Source organism: Apus apus, chromosome 13 (assembly GCF_020740795.1).
Source record: "Apus apus isolate bApuApu2 chromosome 13, bApuApu2.pri.cur, whole genome shotgun sequence".
Taxonomy (NCBI): domain Eukaryota; kingdom Metazoa; phylum Chordata; class Aves; order Apodiformes; family Apodidae; genus Apus; species Apus apus.
Genome location: NC_067294.1, coordinates 17,621,190 through 17,646,811, shown reverse-complemented (window position 1 = coordinate 17,646,811; position 25,622 = coordinate 17,621,190). Strand labels below are relative to the sequence as shown.

General features: G+C 59.7%; 2 protein-coding genes and 1 long non-coding RNA gene across 7 annotated transcripts in view; 2 read left to right on the top strand and 1 right to left on the bottom strand.

Moving 5' to 3' along the window:
* The window catches only part of HDAC3 (histone deacetylase 3), a 352,192-nt gene that overhangs the window by 110,283 nt on the left and 216,287 nt on the right, over positions 1-25,622 (bottom strand). The gene's annotated exons all lie outside the window — the stretch shown is intronic.
* Positions 14,165-14,864, top strand: LOC127389919 (uncharacterized). Its single transcript, XR_007890767.1, has 2 exons — positions 14,165-14,275; positions 14,395-14,864. It is a non-coding gene; the product is annotated as an uncharacterized LOC127389919 (long non-coding RNA).
* PCDH1 (protocadherin 1) overlaps positions 23,942-25,622 on the top strand; it is a 58,677-nt gene continuing 56,996 nt past the window's right edge. For 4 of the 5 annotated variants that reach the window (XR_007890733.1, XM_051630813.1, XM_051630816.1 and 1 more), the window contains exon 1: positions 23,942-24,108. Coding sequence is in view for 3 of the 5 variants with exons in the window: in XM_051630813.1 (XP_051486773.1) it covers positions 24,045-24,108 (64 nt within the window). In the remaining 2 variants the exon portion in view is untranslated. Of the gene's footprint in view, positions 24,109-24,440; positions 24,467-25,622 lie in introns of those variants that run through there. The other variant, XM_051630814.1, reaches the window with a different exon arrangement.

Here is a 25,622-nt window from a genome sequence, read left to right as displayed (position 1 = left end):
TCAGCCTTTCCTAACCCCGGCTATTCAGCTGCAGGACAAACATGCCAAAAGAACAGCTCATAACCTGGGAAGTGGCACCCACGCCGTGTGGGTGCCCTGATCCCGGAGCAGATAGGAGCACCAGGCATTTGGGCTGCTCGGGACCCAGCAGGAAGGGCTCTGCAGGTGAGGAACTTGCAGCTGGGGGGGGTGGAACCTGCCTGGGGCTGAGCCTTGTCCCGGGAGGAGCCAGGGAATCACAGAACGGTTCGGGTGGGAAGCAATTTCCCCTCTCCCAGCTGGAAACCCTTCCCCTTCATCCCATCCCTCCCTGCCCTTGTCCCAAGCCCCTCCCCAGCTTTCCTGGAGCCCCTTCAGGCACTGGAAGGTGCTCTCAGGTCTCCCTGGAGCCTTCTCTTCTCCAGGCTGAACACCCCAACTCTCCCAGCCTGGCTCCAGAGCTGCTCCAGCCCTCCCAGCATCTCCGTGGCCTCCTCTGGACTCTCTCCATGAGCTCCATGTCCTTCCAGTGTTGGGGACCCCAGCCCTGGCCCCAGCCCTGCAGGAGGGGATCTCAGAGGGGACAATCCCCTCCCTGGCCCTGCTGGTCACTCTGCTGGGGTTGCAGCCCAGGACATGGGTGGTTTCTGGGCTCCAGCACCTGGTGCTGGCTCATGGTGAGCTTCTCATCACCCAGCACCCCCAGGTCCTTCTCCTCAGGGCTGCTCCCAGTCCGTTCTCCACCCACCCCATGTCTGTGCTGAGGATTGCCACGTCAGCCACTTGGTGCCCACCGTGCCACCAGCAGACACTGCAGCACCATCACTGTGAGAAAGAAAGAAAGAAAGAAGAACCTAGTCCTTGTGGTTGTTTTTGTTGTTTTGTTTTGTTTTCTTTGTCCATTCTCCAGGAGAGGGCAAGCCAGGCTGCCTGACTCTGTCCTGTGCAGGGCAGCTCCTCTGTGCTCTGCCTGCCTGGGACTTGAGCACTGCCCTGGCTGAGGGTCCTACAGCTGGGGGTCCTACAAATGAGGGTCCTACAGTTGAGGGTCCTACAAATGAGGGTCCTACAGTTGAGGGTCCTACAGTTGGGGCTCCTGCAGCTGAGGGTCTTACAGCTGGGGGTCCTACAGATCACGGTCCTACAGATGAGGGTCCTACAGTTTGGGATCCTACAGCTGGGGGTCCTACAGTTGGAGATCCTACAGATGAGGGTCCTACAGATGAGGGATCCTACAGTTGGGGGTCCTACAGTTGGGGATCCTACAGCTGGGGGTCCTACAGCTGGGGGTCCTACAGCTGAGGGTCCTACAGCTGGGGATCCTACAGCTGGGGGTCCTACAGATGAGGGTCCTACAGATGAGGGTCCTACAGCTGGGGGTCCTACGTGGGTTTTGTCTCTCCAGCTACATTCCTCCTCTGTGGGAAACACAGGGTCCTCCAGGCTTGACTCTCCCTGGGCAAACTGCCTGATCTTCTGGAGGATGGGATGAGCCCCCAGGTCTCACAAACACCCCCAGCAGGACACAAAAGCCAGAATCCATGGAGGATGTACCAGGGGGGCGGGGGGGAAAGAAGGGTCAGACTTGGGGAGGAGAGCACAACCCAAGCCAAGCCCTCCTGAGCAAGAGCTTGGCTGCAGCTTCCCAAGGGGCTGCTGCTCCTCTGGGGGCTGCTGCAGGGGGGTCTGGGCCTCCTGGGGCTGGTGGGACACAGGCTGGTTGCTGGGGCTTGCTTGAATGTTCTCAAGGTGGGCAGTCAGAGCAGGTGGACTCGGTGGGAGCTCGGCAGGCTCCTTCATGCACGGATAAGCTGTAACAATAGGGTGAACATCTCTGCTGCATTGTTGTCAAGTTTCAAAGCTCCCATGGGTTGGAACAGAGACAAAGCCCTTCTGGTTTCCTCCTTTTCCATCTCTCATCATTCAGGCTGAGTGGGCAGATCTCTCCAGAGCTAGGCAGGCAGGGAGCTGCGAGATGTTTTCTAGTTTCATGCTCTTTACGCCCTGATGTGTCCTCTAGGACCTCTTCTTTCCATGCTGTTGGATGAAAGGTGCTGTGTGGCCCATTGCTGCCCTTCAGATCTGTTCCCCGAGGTTCCAGGTGTTTACCTGAGCAAGGGGAGCTGAAAGGAGCTGCTCCAGCATAACCAGCCCCTGTGCTTCCCACAGCTCCCAAGGTGCTGCCCACCTGGAGGGGTTTCAGGCTGCATTGACCATCCCTCAGGGTGCAGGAGCTTTCAAAACAGGGAGCAAATCTTGCTGTTTCTGAGCACTTTGGTGAGTGTTGGTCAGAGGGAGGGGAGGGTCTTGCAGGGTCTGCCTGGGGTCAGGAGTGCCCAGGGCAGGGCCACGAGCAGCTCCTGCTCCACCTGCACCTCCATGCATCCCCACAGCTCCCCGTGCTGCCCAGGCCTCCTTGCTTCCTGGGTCTCTAACAGCCCTTCCCTGCAGCCACTGGTGGGAAAGTGTCATCTCCACCATCTAGAACTGGGGATACGTTGCCCAGAGTGTGGCAGGCTCAGGGGCATCTCCCCATTGTGCTCCATCCTCCACCTCCAGTGCAGAACAGGCTGCACCAACCCAGCAGAGGTCCCTGCCCCAGCCTCACTGCAACACCTCTGCTGTGGTCCCCACTGCAACACCCTGACCCCGCCACCAACATCCCCCCACCCCAATGTCCCCCCAACAGCTCCCTCAGCCATCAGCTCCAATGTCCTCACTGACCCATTTCCCCCCACTGGGAGGTTCCTCTCTGCCGCCCTGGGTAGGACACAGGGAAGGACAGAACCCCCCAGGCATCTTCTGAGCCAGGAGCTGTAGCCCCCACCGTGTCTGGAGACAGCACCTCAGCCTGGGCACCCACCTCTGCTGCCAGAACCCACACCAGCAGCACCAGACCACGCCAGAACCTACACCAGCATCACCAGACCATGCCAGAACCCACACCAGCATCACCAGACCATGCCACAACCCACACCAGCATCACCAGACCATGCCAGAACCCACACCAGCAGCACCAGGGCACAGCAGAACCCACACCAGCAGCACCAGACCACAGCAGAACCCACACCAGCAGCAGCACCAGACCATGCCAGAACCCACACCAGCAGCACCAGACCACAGCAGAACCCACACCAGCAGCACCAGACCACACCCAGAACCCACACCAGCAGCACCAGGGCACAGCAGAACCCACACCAGCATCACCAGACCATGCCAGAACCCAAACCAGCAGCACCAGACCACACCAGAACCCACACCAGCATCACCAGACCACACCAGAACCCACACCAGCAGCACCAGACCATGCCAGAACCCACACCAGCATCACCAGGTCACAGCAGAACCCACACCAGCATCACCAGACCACAGCAGAACCCACACCAGCAGCACCAGACCATGCCAGAACCCACACCAGCATCACCAGACCATGCCAGAACCCACACCAGCAGCACCAGGTCACACCAGCAGCACCAGGTCACACTGTCAGACTCGTGTCTCCTCCTCAGGGCGTGCTGGGGGCTCGGGGAGCTCTGGTGTCCTCTAGCAGGGGGTCTGCTGGGCTTTGCTGGCAGGGGAGGGTATTTTTAGCCTCCCTCTCCCTTTGCTGTGGGCGGCGTGTGGCGCTGAGTTGTGGTGACAAGTATTTGCAAGGAGGGTGGCTTGGAGCTGAGGCCAGCACTGATGCCCAGGGTGCTGGGTCCTGCAGGTTCTCCCTGCTCCCCTAACCAAAGCCACCCCAGCAGCAGAGGGGACCTGCATGGCTTGGTTAGACCCATGAGGGGCCCAAGCCAGCTGGTCCTGAGCTGCAGGCAGAAGCAGAGATGAACTCCCAGGGTGACAAATCCATCCCCATGTAGCACCTCTGAGGACGTGCCCAGGCTCTGAGGGGAACCACCTCAGTGACCCGCACACCTGGGAGATGCCACCTCTAAGCAGGCAAGAGCTCCCTCCTCTTTTCAAGCCTCCCTGCCCAGTTTGTACCCACTGTTGCCCTCATGCCAGCCCCTTGGCTCAGCTCCTGGTGTTCCCAGGCCTGCGTCCAAGCTCCCTGCCTGCCCCTCCTGCCCCTCCGTGCCTGTCCCTGCAGCTCCCACACACCTGGCTGGGAAGAAAACACCTCGTAGCTGTGAGATGGTGCCCTGCAGGAAACTGCTTCCTAACCTGCTGGGGTAGAACCGTGGAATCAGGTTGGAAAAGACCTTCGAGAGCCTCGAGTCCAACCCTGATCCAGCTGCCACCATCGCTCAGCTCTATCCTGGAGCACCACATCTCAATGCATCTCACATCTCACATCCTCCAGGGATGGTCGCTCCACCACCTCCCTGGGCAGCCTGTTCCAAGGCCTCACTGCTCCTTCAGCAAAGGAATTTTTCCTAATCTCCAACCTGAAGCTCCCCTGGCCCAGCTGAGCCCCATTTCCTCTCATCCTATCGCTGGTTACCTGGGAGAAGAGACCAACCCCACCTGGGAGAAGAGACCAACCCCAGCCTCTCTACCCCCTCCCTCCAGGTATTGGTAGAGAGCAAGAACATCTCCCCTGAGCCTTCTCTTCTCCAGACTGAATAACCTTCAGCCTCTCCTGGTATGACATGCCCTCCAAACCCACCTCCAGCTTCATTGCTCTTCTCTGGACACGCTCCAGCACCTCGAAGTCTCACACTGTGGTGCCCAGAACTGCAGCCAGTGCTCAAGCTGTGGCCTCACCAGGGCCAAGTACAGGGACACCATCACTCCCCTGCTCCTGCTGGACACACTGGTTTTGGTGCAGCCCAGGATGCTGTTGCCTTCTTGGCCACCTGGGCACACTGCTGGCTCACGTTCAGCCTGTCAGCCACCAGTATTCCCAGTTCCTTTTCCAGCAGGCTGCTTTCCAGCCACTCTGCCCCCAGCCTGCAGCTTTGCTTGGGGTCATTGTGACCAAAGTGCAGGACCTGACACGTGCTCTTGTTAAACCTCATCCTGCTGACCTCAGCCCATCCATCTCCCCTGTCCAGCTCTCTCCAGTGCAGCTCCCTGCAGGGACCCTGTGCCTCTCCTCAGCCTCTGCAGGCTCAGGGCTGGCTCCTGCCCTTGGGTCACACCAACCCCACTAAACACTCCAGGCTTGGGGAAGGGTGGCTGGGAAGTGTCCAGTGGAAAAGGACCAGGGGGTGTTTGGGTGACAGTGGCTGAACATGAGCCAGGGTGTGCCCAGATGGCCATGAAGGCCACCAGCATCCTGGCTTGTGTCAGCACTGGTGTGTCCAGCAGGACCAGGGCAGGGATTGTCCCCCTGTGTTCAGCACTGGGGAGGGGACACCTCAAATCCTGGGGTCAGGTCTGGGCCCCTCAGGACAAGAAGGACATGGAGGGGCTGGAGCGTGTCCAGGGAAGGGCAAGGGAGCTGGGGAAGGGGCTGGAGCACAAGTGTGAGGAGCAGCTGAGGGAGCTGGGGGTGTCCAGCCTGGAGACCAGGAGGTGAGGGGAGACCTGCTGGCTCTGCAGCTGCCTGAGAGGAGGTTGGAGCCAGGGGGGTCGGGCTCTGCTCCCCAGGAACAAGTGATGGGACAAGAGGAAACAGCCTCAAGTTGCCCAGGGGAGGTTTAGATTGGATCTTGGGAACAATTCCTTCCTGGCAAGGGCTGTCAGGCCCTGGCCCAGGCTGCCCAGGGCAGGGGGGAGTCCCCATCCCTGGAGGGGTTTCCAAGCCCTGGAGATGGTGCTGAGGGACACGGGGCAGGGGTGGCCTCAGCAGGGCTGGGGGAATGGTTGGACTGGATGATCTGAAAAGTCTTTTCCAACCCAAATGACTCCATGATTCCACTTGAGGCTGCCAGATCCTCCCTGCCAGGTGAAGTCCTTGCTGCAAGGATCATCAGCTGCTGCAGCTCCTCGTGCTGGTGTTAGGAACCTGGATCAGAGGCTGGGAGAACCAGCATTCAGAGTACCAGCTGTGGGAGCTGGTGGGAACTGAGCCCAAGGGAGGACACAGAGTGTGGGAAAGCAGGTGCCAAAGTGAAGCTTGGAGACACCTCCCAGAGCTGAACAGGAGGGTGGTCTGGCTTTTTTGATGGCTTGCCTGGACCTTCTGTCCCTCAGCCCAGGCTACCACCTGTGCTTGCACATACTCTGTGCAGCCACGTGTGTGTGTGTGTGTGTGTGTGTGTGTGTGTGTGTGTGTGCCAGCTCATGGGGTTTGTCCCTGCTGTGCCACAGCTCTGGGGAATGTCCAGGCCTGGACAACCACCTTAGAGAGGACCTGTTGCAGCAGCCTCTCCAGTGCCTGCCTAACAGAGCAGGCAGGAGGGACTGACTCACTGCAGGTCCAGACACCGTGGGAGGGTTGGTTTCAGGTCCTGCCTCCTCCAGGTTCCCGGTCTGACTAATGAACCCAGGTTCCAGGGTGATGTCTCACAGTCCCATTGCTTGGTGGGGCTCCACCTGAGAGCCTCCACGTTGCCTAGGGAGAGCTGAGGGCCACATCTCTGCCACACACAAGTGCTTTTGGCCTCAGCACGTCCAAACATGGATCTCCATTAGGGTGGGAGCTTCGTGTGGATCCATCTGTGTGTCTCCTCAGGAGCTCAGCCAGCCCCCACGCATCAACACCACCACATGGAGCAGCAGGGACAGGCATGGCCAGGGCAGGTGCCTGCATGTTCCCAGCAAGCCAGGCTGCATCCCAGAGGAATCAAGCATCACGAGCAACCAGGGGAGCCCCTCACCCTCTGGACCCTCAAGCCTCCTGCCCTTGCTGAAGCTGGGTGGCTGCAGTGCTGGGGCTGGAGCAACGTCCCACCAGTGCTGGGGGATGGAGGAGCAGGCAGAGAAACCTTCTTGCTGCAGGGTGATGCAGTAACCGTGGATACCAGAAAAGGGAATTGGTGAGGCAGGGAAAAATCTGAGAAAGGCACCTGCTGCTGGATTCAGCCATGGTGAAGATCTTTGAGGCAGCTGCTGATTAACACATCAAAGGAGGAAGCTGAGAAAAGCCAACCCCGAGGCTGCAGCTGAGCTGTGCTCAGGTCCTCACCCCGATGGCTGCTGGCCTTGGCAGATGGGGCAGGACGTGTCCCTCCCCGTTGGGTCTGCCCTGAGTTGTCCCTTTGTAGGCCATGGGGGAGATGGGCACCTCTGGGAGGTGATTTGTGAGGTTCTCAGGTGGCTTCAGGACAGGTCTCTGACGTGCTTCTGGAGCAGCCTGTGGGTGCAGATCCAGGGGCTTGGTGAGGGAACAGCTGGTGGGATGGGAAGCACCACTGCAAAGTTTGGATGGCCAGGGATCCCACACGTGTGTGGCAGGGCAGCAACCATCCCTGGTACCTCAGCTGCCATCACAGGGGTTGTTTTCCTTGGCCTTCTGCCTTGTCCCAAGGCAAAAGTCCTTGTCCCTCCATGGAGGGACAGGCAGTGGAAGGGACATTCCCCACTCAGGGTGCTGGTTCCTACCCAATCCCACAGGTTCTCTCTTGCTTTCCCACCATCCACCGTGTTATGGAGCTCTGGCACCATGTGCACAACCCTGGCAGACCAGGATAAATGGGGTTGTGCCCTGTACCATGGGGACAAAAAGCTCTCCAAAGGGTTGGCTGGAACCAGCCCCACGTTGCCACCACAGCTTTGCAGGCCAAAATATCTTCTCTGATAAAGCAGATTTTGGACCATCAGCAGTTTCAGTTAGAGCTACTTCTACTGCCCTTGGAGCCTGGAGGAGAACAAGAGCAGGGTGCAGAAGAAGCCTGAGAAGCTGTTCCACAAGAGACCTCTCCTGGAACTGGCTCCATCGTGGACATGGCTGAGCTGGGAGTGGGGTGGGAAAGGAGGCTCCTCTGCAGACCCAGGCTCAGCATCTCCTGCTGCAACACTCCAGGATGTCAACCATGGTTCCCGTGGTGTTTTACAACCTGTCAGTGGGGCAGATGGGCTCCTGAGGTCCTGCTGAAGGGGGCAGGCATGGCCTGGTCCCCATCTGCTGTTGGCTTTGTCCATCCAGCTCCTGTCTTGTTTCCCAGCTGATCTCCACACGCCTTGGGATTTTGACCAACAGCTTTTGCTGGGAGGTTGTTCTCCTCCAGCTTTTCCAACAAGCAGGACAGCTTGTCTGGCACGAAGGTTGAGGCCAGGGTGAAGCCCCCACTGAGATCTTGGTGCTCTCAAGGGATGCACCTTTCCACACTGGCTCCATCAGACCTGGCCATGGAGTTTCCAGATGGGAAACCTCCTGGAAGCTGTTTGCCAAGTGCCACAGAACCAACCACAGCCCGTGACACCAACATGTCCTCCTCTAGAGACCTGGGGACAAACAGCCAAGAGCCAACACTGAGTGGGAAGAGCATCGACCCATTTCTGAGAAGAGCATCCTCAGACCAGCCAGGCAAAGCCAGAAGCCCCACCTGCAAACTGGGACCAGGAGGAAGGTCTCAGCTCCTCCCCAGGAGCAGGGAGGGGGGGTGGGGGGACCCCTGACGAGGGGGTGGGCACATGGAGGCCCATCCTTGGGTGCAGCCCCTGGTGACAACCAGCCTGGAGCCTGTGTATTAGCCCTGAATTAATGTCCTGCAGAGACTGGGAACCAGGATCATGGGGGGATTAGGGAGGCATTACCCCTTTGTTAAAGCTGATGTTTTGGGGATAATCTGGAAGCTTTAGCTAATACATTATTACAGGAGCTCCTTCAATCACAGCAGCAGACAGTAAGCAGATTTGGATATTACTGCAGAGCTGCAACCAGGCCCTGCTGCCACTGTTCTTCTCTGCCTGGGCAGCACAAACCTCTCTGTCCTGCCCCAGGAGCTCTGCTGGGACCCTGTGGTGGCCTTGAGATCCTCCTCTGGAGATGCTACACACACACAGCTGAAGGGAGATGGACTCCTGGCCAGGGTGCTCAGGGCTCCTCCGGGGAGAGCAGCTGCTCTGGAGACACTGAGTTCAACGAGGCCACGTGCAAGGTCCTGCAGAAGGGCTGGGGCAACCCCCAGAGCAAACAGGGGTGGGTGGAGAACGGATGGAAAACAGCCCTGAGGGGAAGGACCTGGGGGTGCTGGGTGATGAGAAGCTCACCATGACCCAGCACCAGGTGCTGGAGCCCAGAAACCACCCGTGTCCTGGGCTGCATCCCCAGCAGAGTGACCAGCAGGGCCAGGGAGGGGATTGTCCCCCTCTGAGATCCCCCCCTGCAGGGCTGGGGCCAGTTCTTGGGTCTCCAACACAGGAAGGACATGGAGCTGTTGGAGAGAGTCCAGAGGAGGCCACAGAGATGATGGGAGGGCTGGAGCAGCTCTGCTCTGGAGCCAGGCTGAGATGTCCCTCTCCTTTGGCTGAAGATGCTGGTGCTCTGCAAGCAACCTGTCCTCCTGGGAGACCTCCACAGGTCCCTGCCTGCTGGTAGACCATCCTGGAGCTCGGCACATCCCTCCACACAGGCTCATGGAAATGGGAAAGTCACGGGGAAGGATCCTCCCACAAACCCACAACATTTGATGGTGGTTCCTGCCTGTGCCTTTGCCTCTGGTCCTGCCTCTCAGGGGTGCTGTGACACCCACAAAGCCACCCTGGAAGACCTGGAGGCAGGTGATTAGACCTGCCCCAGCTGGGATTGAAGGGAGGGCAGGTCACATCTCCCAGGAATGGTGGATGGAGATGGAAGAGGCTGAAGGCTGAGCTGAGGGAAAGGCAGAGAACGTGGCAGCGTGATGGGACTCGGGCGTGAGCGCCCTGGGGACAGCTGGGCAGGGAAGCAGGGAAGGTTGATATTGCCCTTATGGCAGATGCCTGAGATTGATGGAGCCAAATCCTGTTGAGGAAGTAGATAGTAACCTCCTTAGAGCCAGCAGAAAGGCAGAGGGGAAAAATGCAGCTGGTAAAACGTGGGATGGAAGCTGGGAGGTGGGGAAGGCTGGGAGAACGTGGAGCTGAGGCACAGCAGGGATGGGGCATGGATGGGTGGTGGAGCTGCAGGGCCAAGCAGGGGGCATCCCCACGTGAAAGGAACCCTCCTGCAGGGAGCCGTGTTCCCAAATCCATCCTCTCCAAGCAGGGAAGCAAAAGGCAGAGGATGGAGGGCTCCTAGTGGCACCCAGCAAACCCCCCAGCCCGCCTGACGCGTCTGGAGCCCTCCAAGAGCTGCAAGCCCAGTGTCTGAGCTCTCAGCAGTGACACACAAATTCACCTCCTCCAGCTGCTGGGCTGGGGGCAGTAAATGCTGGGCCTCCACTGGAAAACAGGCCCTGGGGGGTGCTGGGGGTTCCAAACCAATAAGCTTTGCTTCGGAGGGAGGAAATGGTGGAAATAATGATGCGGGAAGGTAATTAGGGATCTGGTCGAGCTGAGGCTCCTGAGCTGCTGTATCCAGCCACTCCAAAGGAGGGTGCAGCACTTGAGAGGGTCCTCTTCTCTAGGCCAGGTTGTTGGTTGGTTTGGTCCCCTCGTGGGTACTCAGCTGGAGAGGCTGGGATGGAGGGGCGGGCAGAGCTGCCCTGAGCAGAGCCTGGGGCCTGGGGGGCAGCAGGACCCTCAGCAGACAGAGGGGTTTGGACTCAGCCAAGCCCTGGCATCCAGGCTACCAGCAGCTGGACAGACCCAGCATAGCCCAGAGAAGCTGTGGGTGCCTCATCCCTGGGAGTGGAATGTGGAGATGTTGGAGGATGTCCAGAGGAAGCCACGAAGATGATGGGAGGGCTGGAGCAGCTCTGCTCTGGAGCCAGGCTGGGAGAGTTGGGGTGTTCAGCCTGGAGAAGAGAAGGCTCCAGGGAGACCTGAGAGCACCTTCCAGTGCCTGAAGGGGCTCCAGGAAAGCTGGGGAGGGACTTGGGACAAGGGCAGGGAGGGAGAGGACAAGGGGGGATGGATTAAAGCTGGAAGAGGGGAGATGGAGATGAGATCTTAGGAAGAAATCCTTCCCTGTGAGGGTGGGGAGAGCCTGGCCCAGGTTGCCCAGGGAAGCTGTGGCTGCCCCATCCCTGGCAGTGTTGAAGGGCAGGTTGGATGGGGCTTGGAGCAGCCTGGGCTGGTGGGAGGTGTCCCTGCCCATGCAGGGGGGTGGGACTGGATGGTCTTGAAGGTCCCTTCCAACCCAAACTGGTCTGGGATTCCCTGTTCACTTCACCAAAATGCTGCACCACAGACAAGGGCAGGGAGGAAGGAGCACATGTGAGCAGGGAAGGGAACCAGCTGCTCCTGCCCAGAGCAGGGAGAGGCCACAGGATGATGGAGCAGCTCCATCCCTGGCACTTCTGCACGTCTGCACATTCAGGATCCAGCCCCTGGGAACTGTCCCCTGTGGCTCCAGGTCCTGCAGTGCTGGGAAGGTGCCCTGCTGGACATTGTCTTCTACTCCTGCTGTGTCTTTCCCACTTTTAGGGCACTTTTTGCCCCCCCCCCCCCACCCCTCTCCTATCCAGCCACCCATTCTGGAGCCCCATGAAGGAAGACAAACCCCACAGAGTTCACCCAGGTTGGTGGGATCAGCCAAGGGCTAAAGCCTCCTTGTTTCCTTAGAAAACCAGGCAGGAATAGAGGGAACACCAACCAGAACACCCAAGTGGCCCAAGAGCCAGCCAGGATGTCTGCCAGAGGGTTTCCAGCAGGGACTGGGTGTGCTGCCTTCCCTTCCTGCTGCTGAGGGGTTTGTCTTTTCTTCAGTGCTAACAATAGGATTGCAAAACCAAACCAAACCAAACCAAAATGGTGTCTTTTGGGACCTTTTTTATCACTTCCTCCCCTCCCATTTTCCTAAATAGGTGGAGGAGCACAGAGAGGTCCATGGGGTTTTTAATACCTGACTCAGAATGAAAAAAGGAACCAAAACCACCCCCCAAAAAAAAAACCAAAACACCAAAACAACCAACCAGCTGAGGAAGACTTTTCTGTCATTCCTTTTGTGCCAAAGCCCTGCAGAAGGAACCTCAGGCCCTTGGACCCTGTCAGCAAAGGTCCTGGTGCTCAGAGATCACCTCTGGGCCTGCCCCAGTTCTTTGGAGCTCCCTGTGCCCCCCAAACCAGTCCCCCCGAGCCCCCCTGGTTGGCACCAGGTGGGGGTACAGGCAGCACAGGTGAGTGTTTCTGCCCTGGGCTTTTCTTGGCAGCAAGAAGAGAACAAGCAGCTCCCTCAAGGGCCTCCTCTGCCTGCCTGGTGCCCCAGGGCAATCCTGCACTCCTCTCCAGAGCATTTGCACGGGGCACCAAGGAGACCCCAGGCTGGTCTGGAGGGACCCTGGGCTGGAAATCCCCACTGCAGCTTCCTAAGGGATATGCCAAGGGGGCTGAGGACCAGAAATCAGGAGGGACCCCCCCCCACACCCCACCCCCGCCTGCTCTAACTGTTAAAGAAGTAGGACAGGTCTCCCAGGCTCTCCTCTGCTCCTGCCATCACTCCCAGCAACGCCCCAGTTCACTCCTGCCCTCTCCTGCTCCACCAGTATAATCCTCTACCTCCATATTGGTCCCAGTTTAGCTGCACCCCCTTTGAGCTGGGCTTGTCTGGTGCCTCTCAGGACAGGAATGCTGCAGGCACGGAGTCACAAGGAGCAGGGGAAGGGCAGGGAAGAGGAACACACTGCCCAGCCTGGGAACTGCCCCTTCAGCCCAGATAAAACTGCCTCTGCAGCAGCTCGGGAGCATCTTGGGGCTCTGGCACCCTCAGGCATCTCCAAGACTGACCATCCACAACGCCAGGGATGTGGTGCTGGTGTCCACGGGGGGGTTGAAGTGGTGGAGAGGTGGTGTTAGGGTTGCCCTGCCCTCCCCAGGTCTCCTTCTGCACCATCACAAACCTCTGTAGGGTCACCCGGGAGGTTTTGTGCAGGGACCAGCAGCTGAGCTTTCAGCTGGGACCAGCCCTGCTGCAGCTTGGTGGGCTTTGAACCCACAGGGCAGCCCCTGCACGGGGTGGGGGAGCAGGGGGGGGCGAGCACAGGGTCCCCTTCCCACCTGCATTTCACCAGCCTGTGTGCTGGCTGTGCCTTGCATACCCCCCTGGGCTGCCACCTCCCACCACTCAGCACCCTGTCCCACCACGGACCACCCTGTCCCACCAAAAAACACCCTGTCCCACCAAGGACCACCCTGTCCCACCAAGGACCACCTTGTCCCACCACTCAGCACTCTGTTCCACCAAGGACCACCCTGTTCCACCAAGGACCACCCTGTCCCACCAAGAAACACCTTGTCCCACCACTCAGCACCCTGTCCCACCAAGGACCACCCTGTCCCACTAAGAAACACCTTGTCCCACCACTCAGCACCCTGTCCCACCAAGGACCACCCTGTCCCACCAAGAAACACCTTGTCCCACCACTCAGCACCCTGTCCCACCAAGGACCACCCTGTCCCACTAAGAAACACCTTGTCCCACCACTCAGCACCCTGTCCCACCAAGGACCACCCTGTCCCACCAAGAAACACCTTGTCCCACCACTCAGCACCCTGTCCCACCAAGGACCACCCTGTCCCACTAAGAAACACCTTGTCCCACCACTCAGCACCCTGTCCCACCAAGGACCACCCTGTCCCACCACTGTCCCCATCGTTCCCTAGAGAGGGAGGGGCTGCCCCCAGAGCCCAGTCCCCATCCTCTCCAGTCCCCACATGTCTCTTTACCCCCTGCTCTCAGCTCATCCCACCAGCCTGTCCCTCTTGCATGTTGTCATCTCGCAGCTCTAAAAAACCAGACACATTCCAGCTGGTTTCCAAAACAAGCCCAGCCTGGAGCTGGGTGCAGCACCTGGGCCACCACCACCATCTCTTGGGCCACCACACCATGACCTGGGCCACCACACCACCCCCTGGGCCACCACACCATCACCCCCCCGAGCATCCATGCCAGACAAGCTGCTTTGTCTTCCTCCCACACCCTGGTAAGGAGACACCTCCGTGACACCCACCACTGCCCCAGGTCCCTGGAGGTGGCCACCCCATTTCCCAGGGGCTGAGACAGCCTGTCTCGGGGTCACCCCCCAGCCTTGCTGGCCCTGGCAGAGGGCAGGGACAGGTTCCAGCAGTGCAAGGTCAGCTCCTGCCTTGTGTTTGGCCACCAGTGCTGCAGGTTGAGGTGGTGGCCATGGACTTGTTTGCCTGACCTGATTTCTCTCCCCCCCCCCCCCTTGCTTGCCAGGCTTGCAGGCACGTGGGCTGTGGTGCCCCTTGGGGACCCTTGCACCATGCCCAGGGAGATCCTCTTATCTTCACAGGAATGAAAACCTTTCTCGAATCAAAGTGCTCGGGTGGCTTTGAAGAGTTTCCATGGGAGATGAAATCAGGTTCTGTGCAGGAGCTGCTCAAGCTGGAGCTGCTGGTGGGACAGGGGCTTGGGCTGCAGGTGAGCACTGGGTGAGGTCAGTGGTCCTGGGGCCCCCCCAAGCTGGGTGCTTTGGTGACCTCAGCAGCCTTGAGGCCCAAGGAGGATCCTGCAGGTTGAACCTTCCCCCTCCCCTTCAGACAAAGCCCACCAGGCTGCACGCTGGCAATCCTGTGCCAGGAAAGCCAACCAGCAGAGGAACCTTTCAGAGGACGATGTGGAGATGCCAGAGCTGCTCAAAGGGCACCCTGTGCTTCACAGACCCTCAGGTCCCCAGGACACACAGGGAAAAATAACTGCAGGTCCCTGTGCAGCCAGCGAGTCTGAAGACAACCTCACCTCCTGGAGGAAAGTGCCCAGGCTGGGTTGTTGTGCTTTGAGATGTGGGATGAAGGGTGGACGTGGAGGGACCAGAGACCATCCCACCGTGGGCTTGAGGACAGGCAGACGGTGCTTGTGTGATCTGGAGCTCAGCAGCACAGGCTGTGCCTGCCAGCAAGCCCCGGGGAGCACAGAAGGCCTGGGAAGCCAGCCTGCATGTAGCTGATTTGTTGTTTGATATTTTTCCCTTTCCTGGGTGTTTGTCCTTAAATAAATACACAAAAGTTCAGGGCCCCTCAGGTTGGGTCTGGCGGAGGGAGGAGCGGGTGGCTGAGCCAGTGGCTGCTCTGGAGCAATCCCTGCTCTGTGTTTACCAGGGTGGGCAAAGTCTGGTCTCCTCGTGGACCTGCCCTGAAGCTGTCTTGTCACCCGGCCACCACCCCCCCCCCGCCTCCCTGGCAGAGCCCACTCCCCAAGCTGATGGGGACTTGGGGGTCTCCTGGGCTTTGGGGACACGAGGCAAGGGGGGATGAAGGCCCACAGTGGGTCACAGGCAGGGGTGGTGATGCTGAGGGAGCAGGAGGAGGAGGATGGGCAGGTTCTGTGGGCTCTGTGCTACCAGTGGTTCTGTCACCCAGGCACAAGCAGGGACAGGGACTGGCAGAGCCCAGCATGGAGCACAGTGATGCTCACCATGTTCATGTCCATGTCCACCCCCCCAGCCTGCCACCCACTGCACCCCTGCTCCACCTGGGCCCCACACCAGCACAGGCTCCCTGGCACATCCAGCACCCTCAGGTGCCCCAATCCCACCCGGAGATCCTGACGTCAGCATCTCACATTCCAGGCCTGCAGACCTTTAAGTTCAGGCTCATTCTCTCCCCTGGGAATATCCTCCTTGTGCAGGGGGGGGTGCAAGACATGTCCCATGCCACAGGGTCTAGATTAGACCTTTCCAGCAGAGCCCAGACTGTTTGTCACTTGTTTGCCTCTGCGTTCCCCCTGGAGCCTCCCTCAGAGGTCTCTGGATGTTGCCCTGGAGGAGTGTGAGCTCTGGGACGTTGCAGAGCAGACAAAGATGAAGGGACAGCATCGTTCCCTGGGAGCACACACAGCCCTCCAGCTGCCAGGACCATGCAGGGCCACCAGTGCCCTCACCTCCCACCCCAACCCCTCACTGGCCCCAAGTCCTGCCTGGAGGGCAGGGAGGCCACTTGCCAGCCCCAGCAGGCAGCACCTTGACCTCCCACCAGACACTGCCCACAGGCCCTCAGTGCAGCTCCATCCCCAGCCCATGTTGCCCTGGTGTCCCCCATCCAGGAGGTTCCCAGTGCCAGGGCTGCCTGTTCCTACCCCCGTGCTCACAGTGCTCTTGTCCCTACCCTGCTCGTGCTCCTGGCACCTCAGGGTCCCTGTCCTCCACTCACCTTACCCTGGGCCTCCACCTCTGTCCCTGCCATCTCCTGCCAAGTCAATCCTGACCCTGAGTTCTCCATCTTCTTCTGGTGTCCATCTGCATGGTCTGGCTGCCTCTGCCATGATCCTGGCCCCATTGTTGGTACCCAGCACCCTCCCTGCCGTGATGTTTGCCCCCAGAAGCACAGCCCTGCCCAGCTGCCCGGGGCTCCCCAGGACACCAGGAGCAGAGGAGAGGGGATCCCAGCCTCTCCCTTCCTCCCTAGGCAGAGCAGCTCCTCTCCTGCCCAGCCCAGTCTCCCTGGGCAAGTCAGAGCACGAGCCCAGTTTCCTGCTGGTGTGTCTCCTGTCTCTGGTGTAAGTCACAGCAGGCTGGGCAGGTGTGGTCTGGCCTCCTCTCCCCAGGTTTCCTCCTGTCTCCCTTTCTGAAAAGGCAGGATCTTGTGGGGAGAGGTCACAGCTGCCCCAACAGCCAACAACTCCTGTTCTGAGGATGCAGATACCTCCTTCTTGTCTCCAGGGCTGGACCATCTCCCAGCAGCAGCTGGAGGCTGCCTGGAGGTGGGCTTAAAAGCAGGAGACCCCAACAAAAGCAGGAGACCCCAACAAAAGCAGGAGAAGGGTGTCATTCACCTTGTGGAGAAGGTATGAACAGCAGATCCCCCAGAGGAGCTGAAGCCAGCTTAGAAAGCAGCCCCTCCATGTCCTTCTTGTCCTGAGGGGCCCAGAACTGCCTCCAGGATTCGAGGTGGCCTCACCAGTGCCCAGCACAGCAGGGCAACCCCTGCCCTGGTCCTGCTGGCCACAGTTTGAGTCTTTAGGGAAATAAATAGGGTGCAAGAGGCAGGAGCTGGGCCAACACAGCCCACGTCCCTGACATAGGCTTGGTGCTAGGAGCTGCCACTCAGGGGTGGCTGAGAGCCTGGAGAAGCTGAGCATCCCTGTGGGCTTCTGCCAGTCTCTGGGAAGCTCCTCTGGAGTCTGAATCCCAAGATCAGCACAGGGTTTGAGCCCCAAAGCTCAGTTTGCCAGCAGGGTTTCATTGGTGGTGCTCTGCTCTTTGTACTTGAAGAAATGTCTATTCTCTGCAGAAGTCCACCTGGACCCTGGAGCAAGAGATTGATTAATCATTGTTTGAATAATTGCAGGGCACTGCAGACAATTTGTTCCTGAGGGCCTGTGAATGGAAGGGATGAGATGGCCAGGGGAGGACACTCACCCCAGCCCATTTGCACATCAGCCTCAGACTTGCTCCCAGAAGCTGGACTAATGGTTTCTTTTTTTTAAAAAAAAAAAAGAAAAAGGTATTTAATCTCTTTACAAAAGCTTGAGCAGTTCTCAAGCCCATCATCTCCCTGTGAAAAGTTCTTCCAACCTTCAAATGCTTTCACTGCCAGGACATGGGCTCTCAATTCAAGGCTGGATCTGGCTCTCTTCAGCTCTTGTTGCACCTTCCTGTGGGATTTAATGGTTCCCCACTATTGTTTCCACTTGGGAGGACACAGGCCAGGTCCTCAGATCACCCGATAATGTAGGTTTTCATGAGCATCACATAATTAGGCCTGACTTTCCAGCCTGTGTCAGATCTTAGGTGCTCCTTCAAGCTCTCCTGGGATTTCCCTGCCTTCCCCCCAGGGGTGGGTGCTCCAGCAATGAGCTGTTCCCCACTGCTCCCCTTTCACACCCACAGAGCAGGGCATACTGAGGTCACCTCGGGGTCACTCCTCGTGCTGCTCCCTATTTCCTCTTCCGTGGGCAACTCTGCATGGCTGGATGAGGGAGATGCTCCTGGGAAGAGCTCCAGATGAGCTCTCCTGGCTGCTGTGTTCACATCTCCAGCCTGCACGGGCATGCCTGGAGTCACTGCTTTCCAAGATCTAGCCTGCAGGCTTAACATGCAAGCTTCATTTCCAGATAGATTTCCCAGGTTTCTCTATATGCAAATGCACCCTGACCATTTAACCAGGTGATTCAGCATGAAACCAGCCTCCCTTCTTTCTACCTCATCACTCCTGGTGTCATTTTCAAGCTTTACCAGCAAAGATTTCATATCTTCATCTACATCATTGATAAAAAAAAAATATGTTTAATAGCAGTGGATGAAGAAGGAGTCCCTGGGGGGAGGTAGGTAGGAATAGTACTACTTACTGATATCTACCCATTAGCAGCCACCTCTGAGATCTGCCAGGGAAGCAGTTTTAATCCATCTAATATGTGCCCCGTTAATTCCTTATAATGCAAGTTTTAATCAAAATGTCAGGTGGAAGTAAGTCAAATGCCTCGGAGAGATCTGAGCCTGCTGTATCAATGCAATTGCCTTTCTCAACCAGCCTGGCAACCCTGTCAGAAAAATAAAATAAAAAAAAAATAAGACAACAGGTCTGTGTGACAAGCCCTGCCATCCCTGCCACCACCCTGGCTCTGGGGACCTCACGTCACCCTTTGTTTCTTTGATCCAGGGATCCACACGTGGACCAAAAAAGCCAGCAAAACCCCCCCGAAGCAATCCCTTCTCTTAGCTCATCCCCACGTTTCCTCCTCGTTTGGTGATCCCTGAGGAAAGGTTTTGAGGCTGAAAGAGCAGGTCTGTGCTCCTCAGCCCCAGGGGTCCATCCCAGGAGGAGCTTCCAGCTGGTTTGGCCCAGAGATGAGAGGTGGGCTGAGCACAGTGGGAAGACAAGAGCTCAGAGGCTTCCCTGGCTTGCAGGATCTTTAATCCTCAGTCACCACAAAGCCCGGGCAGATCTGTGTTTGCAGCAGCCTACAGAAGCTGCCTCTGTTGTCTTATTTTTGTTATTTTTGAGAGGATATTTTAGCGCTGAGCACATTCCCCGCGGTTGCCATGGCAGCCCTGACAGGGGTTATACACCGTGAGAAAAATACCAAAATTAATGAGTGAGTGAAAGTGCAGCCGAGAGGAAGGGGGGGGGGGGGGAAAAAAAGGTTAAAAAAAGAGTTAAAACAGTAATAAAAACAATCTCCCAATAAGTCAGCAGCAAACATCCCACAGGCAAGAGCGGCTGTGACTCTCCGAGCTGCTCAGCCCCTGCACTGGGCCCAGGATGGGGGTCAGCACATCCTGCATCCCTTGGCCAGCACATCCCACATCCCCTGGCATCCCATGGCCAACACATCCTGAATCTCATGGCCAGCACATTCTGCATCCCATGGCCAGCACATCCTGCATCCCATGGCCAGCACATTCTGCATCCCATGGCCAACACATCCCGCATCCCATGGCTAGCACATCCTGCATCCCATGGCCAGCACATCCTGCATCCCATGGCATCTCTTGGCCAGCACATCCTGCATCTCATGGCCAGCACATTCTGCATCCCATGGCCAACACATCCCGCATCCCATGGCTAGCACATCCTGCATCCCATGGCCAGCACATCCTGCATCCCTTGACCAGCACATCCTGCATCCCATGACATCCCTTGGCCAGCACATCCTGCATCCCATGGCATCCCATGGCCAGCACATCCTGCATCCCATGGCCAACACATCCTGCATCCCTTGGCCAGCACATTCTGCATCCCATGGCATCTCTTGGCCAGCACATCCTGCATCCCATGGCCAACACATCCTGCATCCCTTGGCCAGAACATTCTGCATCCCATGGCATCCCATGGCCAGCACATTCTGCATCCCATGGCCAACACATCCTGCATCCCATGGCCAACACATCCTGCATCCCTTGGCCAGCACATTCTGCATCCCATGGCATCACTTGGCCAGCACATCCTGCATCCCATGGCCAGCACATTCTGCATCCCATGGCCAGCACATCCCGCATCCCATGACCAGCACATTCTGCATCCCTTGGCCAGCACATCCCACATCCCATAGCCAACACATCCTGCATCTCATGACCAACACATCCCACATCCCATGGCCAGCACATCCTGCATCCCATTGCATCCCGTGGCCAGCACACCCCACACCCCACGGCCAGCACACCCCACCTTCCCTGCCCAGCCCAGCCCACATCCTGGCTGTGCTCTCCCGCACGGGGCGCTCTGGGCTCCGTCCCTCTCCCTCCACATCCCGCAGAGGCTGCGGATCAGGCTGGAACCGCCCGGCCCCTTCCCCCGCAGCCCCCGTGAGGCGGCAGGCGGGCGGAGGAGAAGTTCTTTAATGTGCTCATTTCCTTGCATTCGGGCTGTGAGGAGCTTTTTGTTTTTAATTGTAGAAACAAGCGAATTGTCAGAACATCTGTGGTATTAGCATTTGCTGCCCAAATCCGAGCTGCTGCTTCTCCTGCCGAGCCCGGAGCTGATGAGAGGGAGAACAGAGGAGCCTTTGAACTCCTTGCAGCAGACGGCAGCCAGGTTGCTGCATGCGTGTGTTGGGTGGGGGGGTATTTATCCTCTTGTAAGGTTCATTTGCTCTCCCTGTTTGCCCCTTTCTTCTCCCTTTCCTGGAGATTTAGCTCTTCCCTCGCAGGCTTTGTTCTGCTGACGAGGCCCCACGGGCCCGGGGAGGCAGTTGTCTCTGCTGGAAGCCAGAGCATCCCAGCCCTGGGTACCCTCTGCAGGGGTCACACCAGCCCCTCCAGCTGCATCTCCAGGGTGGTGGCACGGCCAGCACCAGGGGCAGGTGGGTGGGAAGGATCCAGAGGGTCTGGCCAAATAACTCTGTTGCCAAAGGTGCGGTTTGATGGTTTCCTGGTTGCTTGGCTGGTCCTGCTTTCTGGGAAATGGTGGAGATAAGGTAAGGATCTGTGACTCGGTCTGTGACACTCAAGCAAAGGGAGGACAGGGAAGGGTGATGCAACAGGCTTTCCTTGCTGGCTGAGGGCAAGGAGTGCCCTGGGAGGAGCCTGGCCACCTCCAGACGCAGCAGGCAGAGGAGGGAGGCAAAGACAAATTGTTCCTGGGGTGCCAGGCCCTTAGTGACCTGGACATGGTGTCCCACCAGCTCCCCTGGCCATCAGGTGCTGCTGGCTCTCCTCTGGGCTGGAGAGGGATGGCTGTCCTCAGGCCAGGACACTTCTTCCCTCCACGCTTTTACAGCCAAGGCTGCCCCTCAGGAATGTGCCCAAGCAGAGGCTGTGGGTGCCAGGCACTGATCCTCACAAGGAGACAGCACCCAGTAAACCAGGTGTGTGCACAGCCCCCCAGCAGCTCCCTCCACAGCACAGAGCCCCACGGTGCCTGTTGCTGGATCACCTCTCAAGACAGAGAGACCCTTGGTCACCAGACATCTCTTCAGTTTACCTTCACCACCCCACAGACTGCCTTGGATCCAGAGAGTCACTTGCTCAGTCCTTCCTGTTGCTATTACAGCTCTCCAGCCCTGCAAGGGGGGCTGCCAGTGACTGGGGGATTAAGTCATAGAAGTGTTTTGGTTGGAAAATACCTTTAAGATCATCCACTCCAACCATTCCCCCACCACTGCCAAGGCCACCACATCTACATGGCTTTGAAACCCCTCCGGGGATGGGGACTCCATCCTTGCCCTGGGCAGCTTGGGTTAGGGTCTGACAACCCTTGCTGTGAAGAAGTTATTCCCAATATCCAATCTAAACCTGCCCTGACACAATTTGAGGCCATTTTCTCTTGTTTTATCACTTGTCTCCAGGGAGCTTAATTCCCCCTCTGTCCAGCTCCCCAGTTCATGGTATATCAGCAGGGTAAACCTTGACAAACCCCACAGCTCCTTTCCTGGCCTTCCACGATGGGCTTTGACCTTCCCTGGGTTCTCACTTCATATCTTCTGCTCCATTGGCCTCATGAGAATTGATCAAAAACCCACCAGAGACCAGCAAACCCCCCTGAGCAATCTCTTCTCCTAGCTCATCCCCATGTCCCCCCCCCCCCCATGTGCAGTGACGTGCTGGGGAGGGTGGTCCCTGAGAAAAGGGACGAGTTTCTGAGGCCAAACATGGAGATCTGTGGTCCTCAGCCCCAAGGATTTGTCCTGGGTGGAGCTTCCAGTGATGGAATCTGTGCATCCCCAAGATGAGAGGTGAGCTTAGCAGGATAAACCCTTACAAACCCCACAGCTCCTTCTCCTGCCCTCCCGGGGGGGGCGTTATCGGCCTTCCCTGCCTTCTCACTTCACATCCCCTGCTCAATTGGCTTCCTGAGGATTGACACCCAGAAAAAACCACCCCACCACACGGGCGCGGAGAAGCCTCCATCCCTGCAGGAGCAGAGGTGGCCTTGCTGCAGGAAAGCCTGGGGTGGGAGCAGGGTTTTCCACCCAGAGGGAATGATTCCCCAGCCTTTCTCCTGCTGAGCGCAGTTCTTTTATTTTTGGGGGGGGGTGTGGGGGAGGAGAAGGGGCAGGAAGCGGGGTGCTGGGGGCTGAGCCGGAGCCGGGGGTGCTCGGAGGAGGCCGGCACAGCCTCTAGATGGTGCAGCGATCGCAGCCGAGCTGAGCGTGTGTGTGTGCGTGTATGTGCGTGTGTGCGCGCGTGTATGTGTGGGTGTGTGCGTGTGCGTGTGTGTGTGTGGAACTGCGCAACAGGTCGGCGCGGAGCAGCGGGCAGCGGCAGCACCGCTCCCACCCCCGCGCTGCGGGGAAGCGGGTTAAGGGCTGCCCAGCATCTCGCCCGAGAAATCCTGCACTTGCCACCGGGTCCCGCGGGACCCGAGACCTTGTAGGGCGGCTGAGAGTCACCCCAGCCTCTCCATCCTTGGGCAGGGCCAGGCTGCAGATCCAGCGGGGGGCACCGCCTGTCCTCGGGGGGACACGGAGGCCATCGAGGGGTGGCACAAGCTGTCCCCAGTCCCCCCCCCCGGGACTTGCTGTCGCCCATCCGAGATCCCAGGGTGGCCCAGCTGAGGTAGCAGAGCTTGCGAAGGCATCTCGGGAGCAAGCCAGGAGCCCGCGAGGTGCTTTGGGGAGCCCACAAGGTGTTTTTAGGAGCTCACAAGGCGTTTTGGGGAGCCCACGAGGTGCTTTGGGGAGCCCACGAGGTGTTTTTAGGAGCTCACAAGGTGTTTTTGGGAGCCCACGAGGAGCTTTTGGGAGCTCACAAGGCGTTTTTAAGAGCTTGCCGGCAGGTTGGGGAGCTCGCAGGTGCTCTCTGCTCCCCAGCCCCAGCACCCTGCAATAAAGGCAATGATTCACCGAGGTGTGACGGGAGGGGACAGTTGGTTTTCCAGTCCCCGCTGCCTCACCCCGGCCAGGGCTGCCTCTGCTCGGAGCCTTGCCAGGAGCCCTGCGCGGTTCGGGGGGAGCCGAGGCAGGGTGGGCACAGCCCCCCCCCACGGTGGGCTCGCTCCCATGGAGGGACTCTGCCCTTAGCAAATCGGGGTGCACGGCCGGGCGAGCCCCCTCCTCCCGTGCAGCGGGGCTAGGTGGGGGGGTTGGAGGGGGTGGGGGGCGTGCGAATTGCCGGCTAGAAAATCAATGAATGAATGAATGAATAAACAAGAGCACCGGGCAGGGAGCTAAAGGAGAGACCCGTCCCTCACGTGAGCGAAGGTGCTGAGAGGATCCCGGGGGGGGGGGGGGGGCTGTGGGGACCCCCTCCCCATTCCCCACCGCCACGGGTGCCCCAGCCCGCAGTTGAGGAGAGGTTCGGCTCTGCCCGGCAGTCGGTGCCCGGCTCGTCCCGGCTCGGCTGGTCTCTGGATCTGATAAGGAACCGGAGCTCCACCTCCCCCGTGGTGGCGAGAGGCGGAGGCAGCGAGGCGGGGGGGGGGGGGGGGGGAAAGGGGCCGAGCCTGCGCTGCGCTTCCCTTGCACATCCTCACACACAGCGAGGGACGGAGGCGGGCACGGACGGAGCTGCCCACCGGGGCTGCCGCCAGCCCTGCCGCCGCCGCTCCGCCGGAGGAGCCGCAGCCCCGGCTCGGGGGAGGGGGGCGGTTCCCACCGGACTGGGTTCTTGGCTTTTTTACCCCCCCCCCCTCCCTCTCCTCCCCCCCACTTCCCCCCCTCCCCCCCCCCCCCCCCCCCCCCCCCCCCCTTTTTTTTTTTTTTTCCTTTACATTTTTTTTTTTTTTTAAATTTGGTTTTCACCCGTGGATAACGACCGAGAGGAGCCGGGGGGGTGGGGTGGGGGGAACCCGGTCCCGGCGGGGAGGAGGAGGTGATGCAGACGCCGCGGGATCAGCGCTCACGGAGCCGGCACCGAGCGCAGCGCCCACCGCATCCAAGTAAGAGCTGCGGCAGGGCCGGGAGAGCCGCGGAGCGGGGCGGGAGCCGCAGCCCCTGTGCGGTACCGCGGGGGTTGCGGGGCGGGCCGGGCATCCCCCTCCGCACCGGGTTGCGGGGACGGGCTGAGCGGCGGCAACGGAGCGCGTGGGTTCCGTGGGTTCCCGGTCCCGCCCGGCGCTGCCACTTGTTGTGCGGCGGGGAGCGGGGCCGGCCCCGGTTTGGCGGGGTTGGGTTTTTTTTTGTTTGTGTCCCCGTCGAGGGTGGCACTAAGGGTGTGTGTCCCCCTTCCAGCCCTGGGTGTGCGCGCCCCGGGAGGCGAGAGCAGCTCGGGGAGCGTGGGAGCGAGAGAAGTTGCGGGTGAGAGGGGGGGCTGCGCTCTGTGCGGGTCTGCGAGAGGAGCAGGGTGCGGGGGGCTGGCGGGGGTGGGGGGCACGCCCGTGTTCCTGGCCGGGGGGCGGGGGGGATGTCTCTGCCTGGGTGTGCGTGTGCCGCCGGGGTGCGGGAGCGGTGCGCGTGCGGGGAGCGGGTGGGTGTTGGGGTGCGTGACAGGGGTGCGTGTGCGAGGGAGGGTGGGAGCGGGGTGTGGGTGCCTTCCCCCCACCTCCTTCTCTCCCCCTCCCCACCCCGAAAATCCCGGTTTTCCTGCCAAGTGCGTGAAGCCGGTGCCGGGAGAGAGCGGCTGCCGTGTGTTTTCCGCGGGTGTGCGGGGTGTGTGCATGCGGGGTGTTAGGCGTGTTTCTATGTGTGCGGGTTGTGCGTGTGCGGGGCTGGCGGGAACCCCCCCCTTCCCCCCCGTTCATCCCTCGGGGCTCTCCGGGGAGCGGTGGAGCGAGTCCCACCGTGCCCGGAGCCGCTTCCACCGGGGCTGCGCTGCGGTTCCGCCGGCTGCGGGAGCCTCAGCCCGGGCAGTCCCGCCGGGGGCCGGGGACCCTCGGCCGCGGGGGTCGGAGAGGGGAGCCCGGCCTCCATAATCCCTACCAGCCGGCGGGGACCGGGAGCCGCGGCTCCCTCGGGCACCCCTGCGGGGTAGGGGGGTCTCTGTCCCCCCTCCCCAAGCTTCCTCTCGCTCAGCCCCTCCGGGCTGCGGTCCTTGGGAAGAGCCGCTCCCGCTGCTCCCGGCAGCCCTGCCGGGATGCTTCGGGCCCGCCACATTTTTGCCTTCCTCCAGGACCCCTCTCCAGGCTGGGATGGCAGGGTGGTGGCAGGGTGGGGGGGACAGGAGCCCGCAGGATCTCGGAGGGGCTTCGGGGAGACCCCCGGGGTGGAAGGATGGAGGCTGCTGCCCTGGGGAGGCTCTGACAGGTTTCTGCCTCGCTGGCTGCCAGAGTTGGAAAGGATGTGGAGACGGAGGCAGGAGGAGGGAGGGCCCCGGGCTGCGCCCTTTTTCCATCGCTGCACGGATCCTAAGAGATTATTTTAGGGATAAAGCTGCTCACAAACGATGTGGGGTTCCTGGTCGCGGGGTGTTCCGGCTCGGGGTGCTTGGGCCCAGCCCGCATCAATGCCCAGCAGC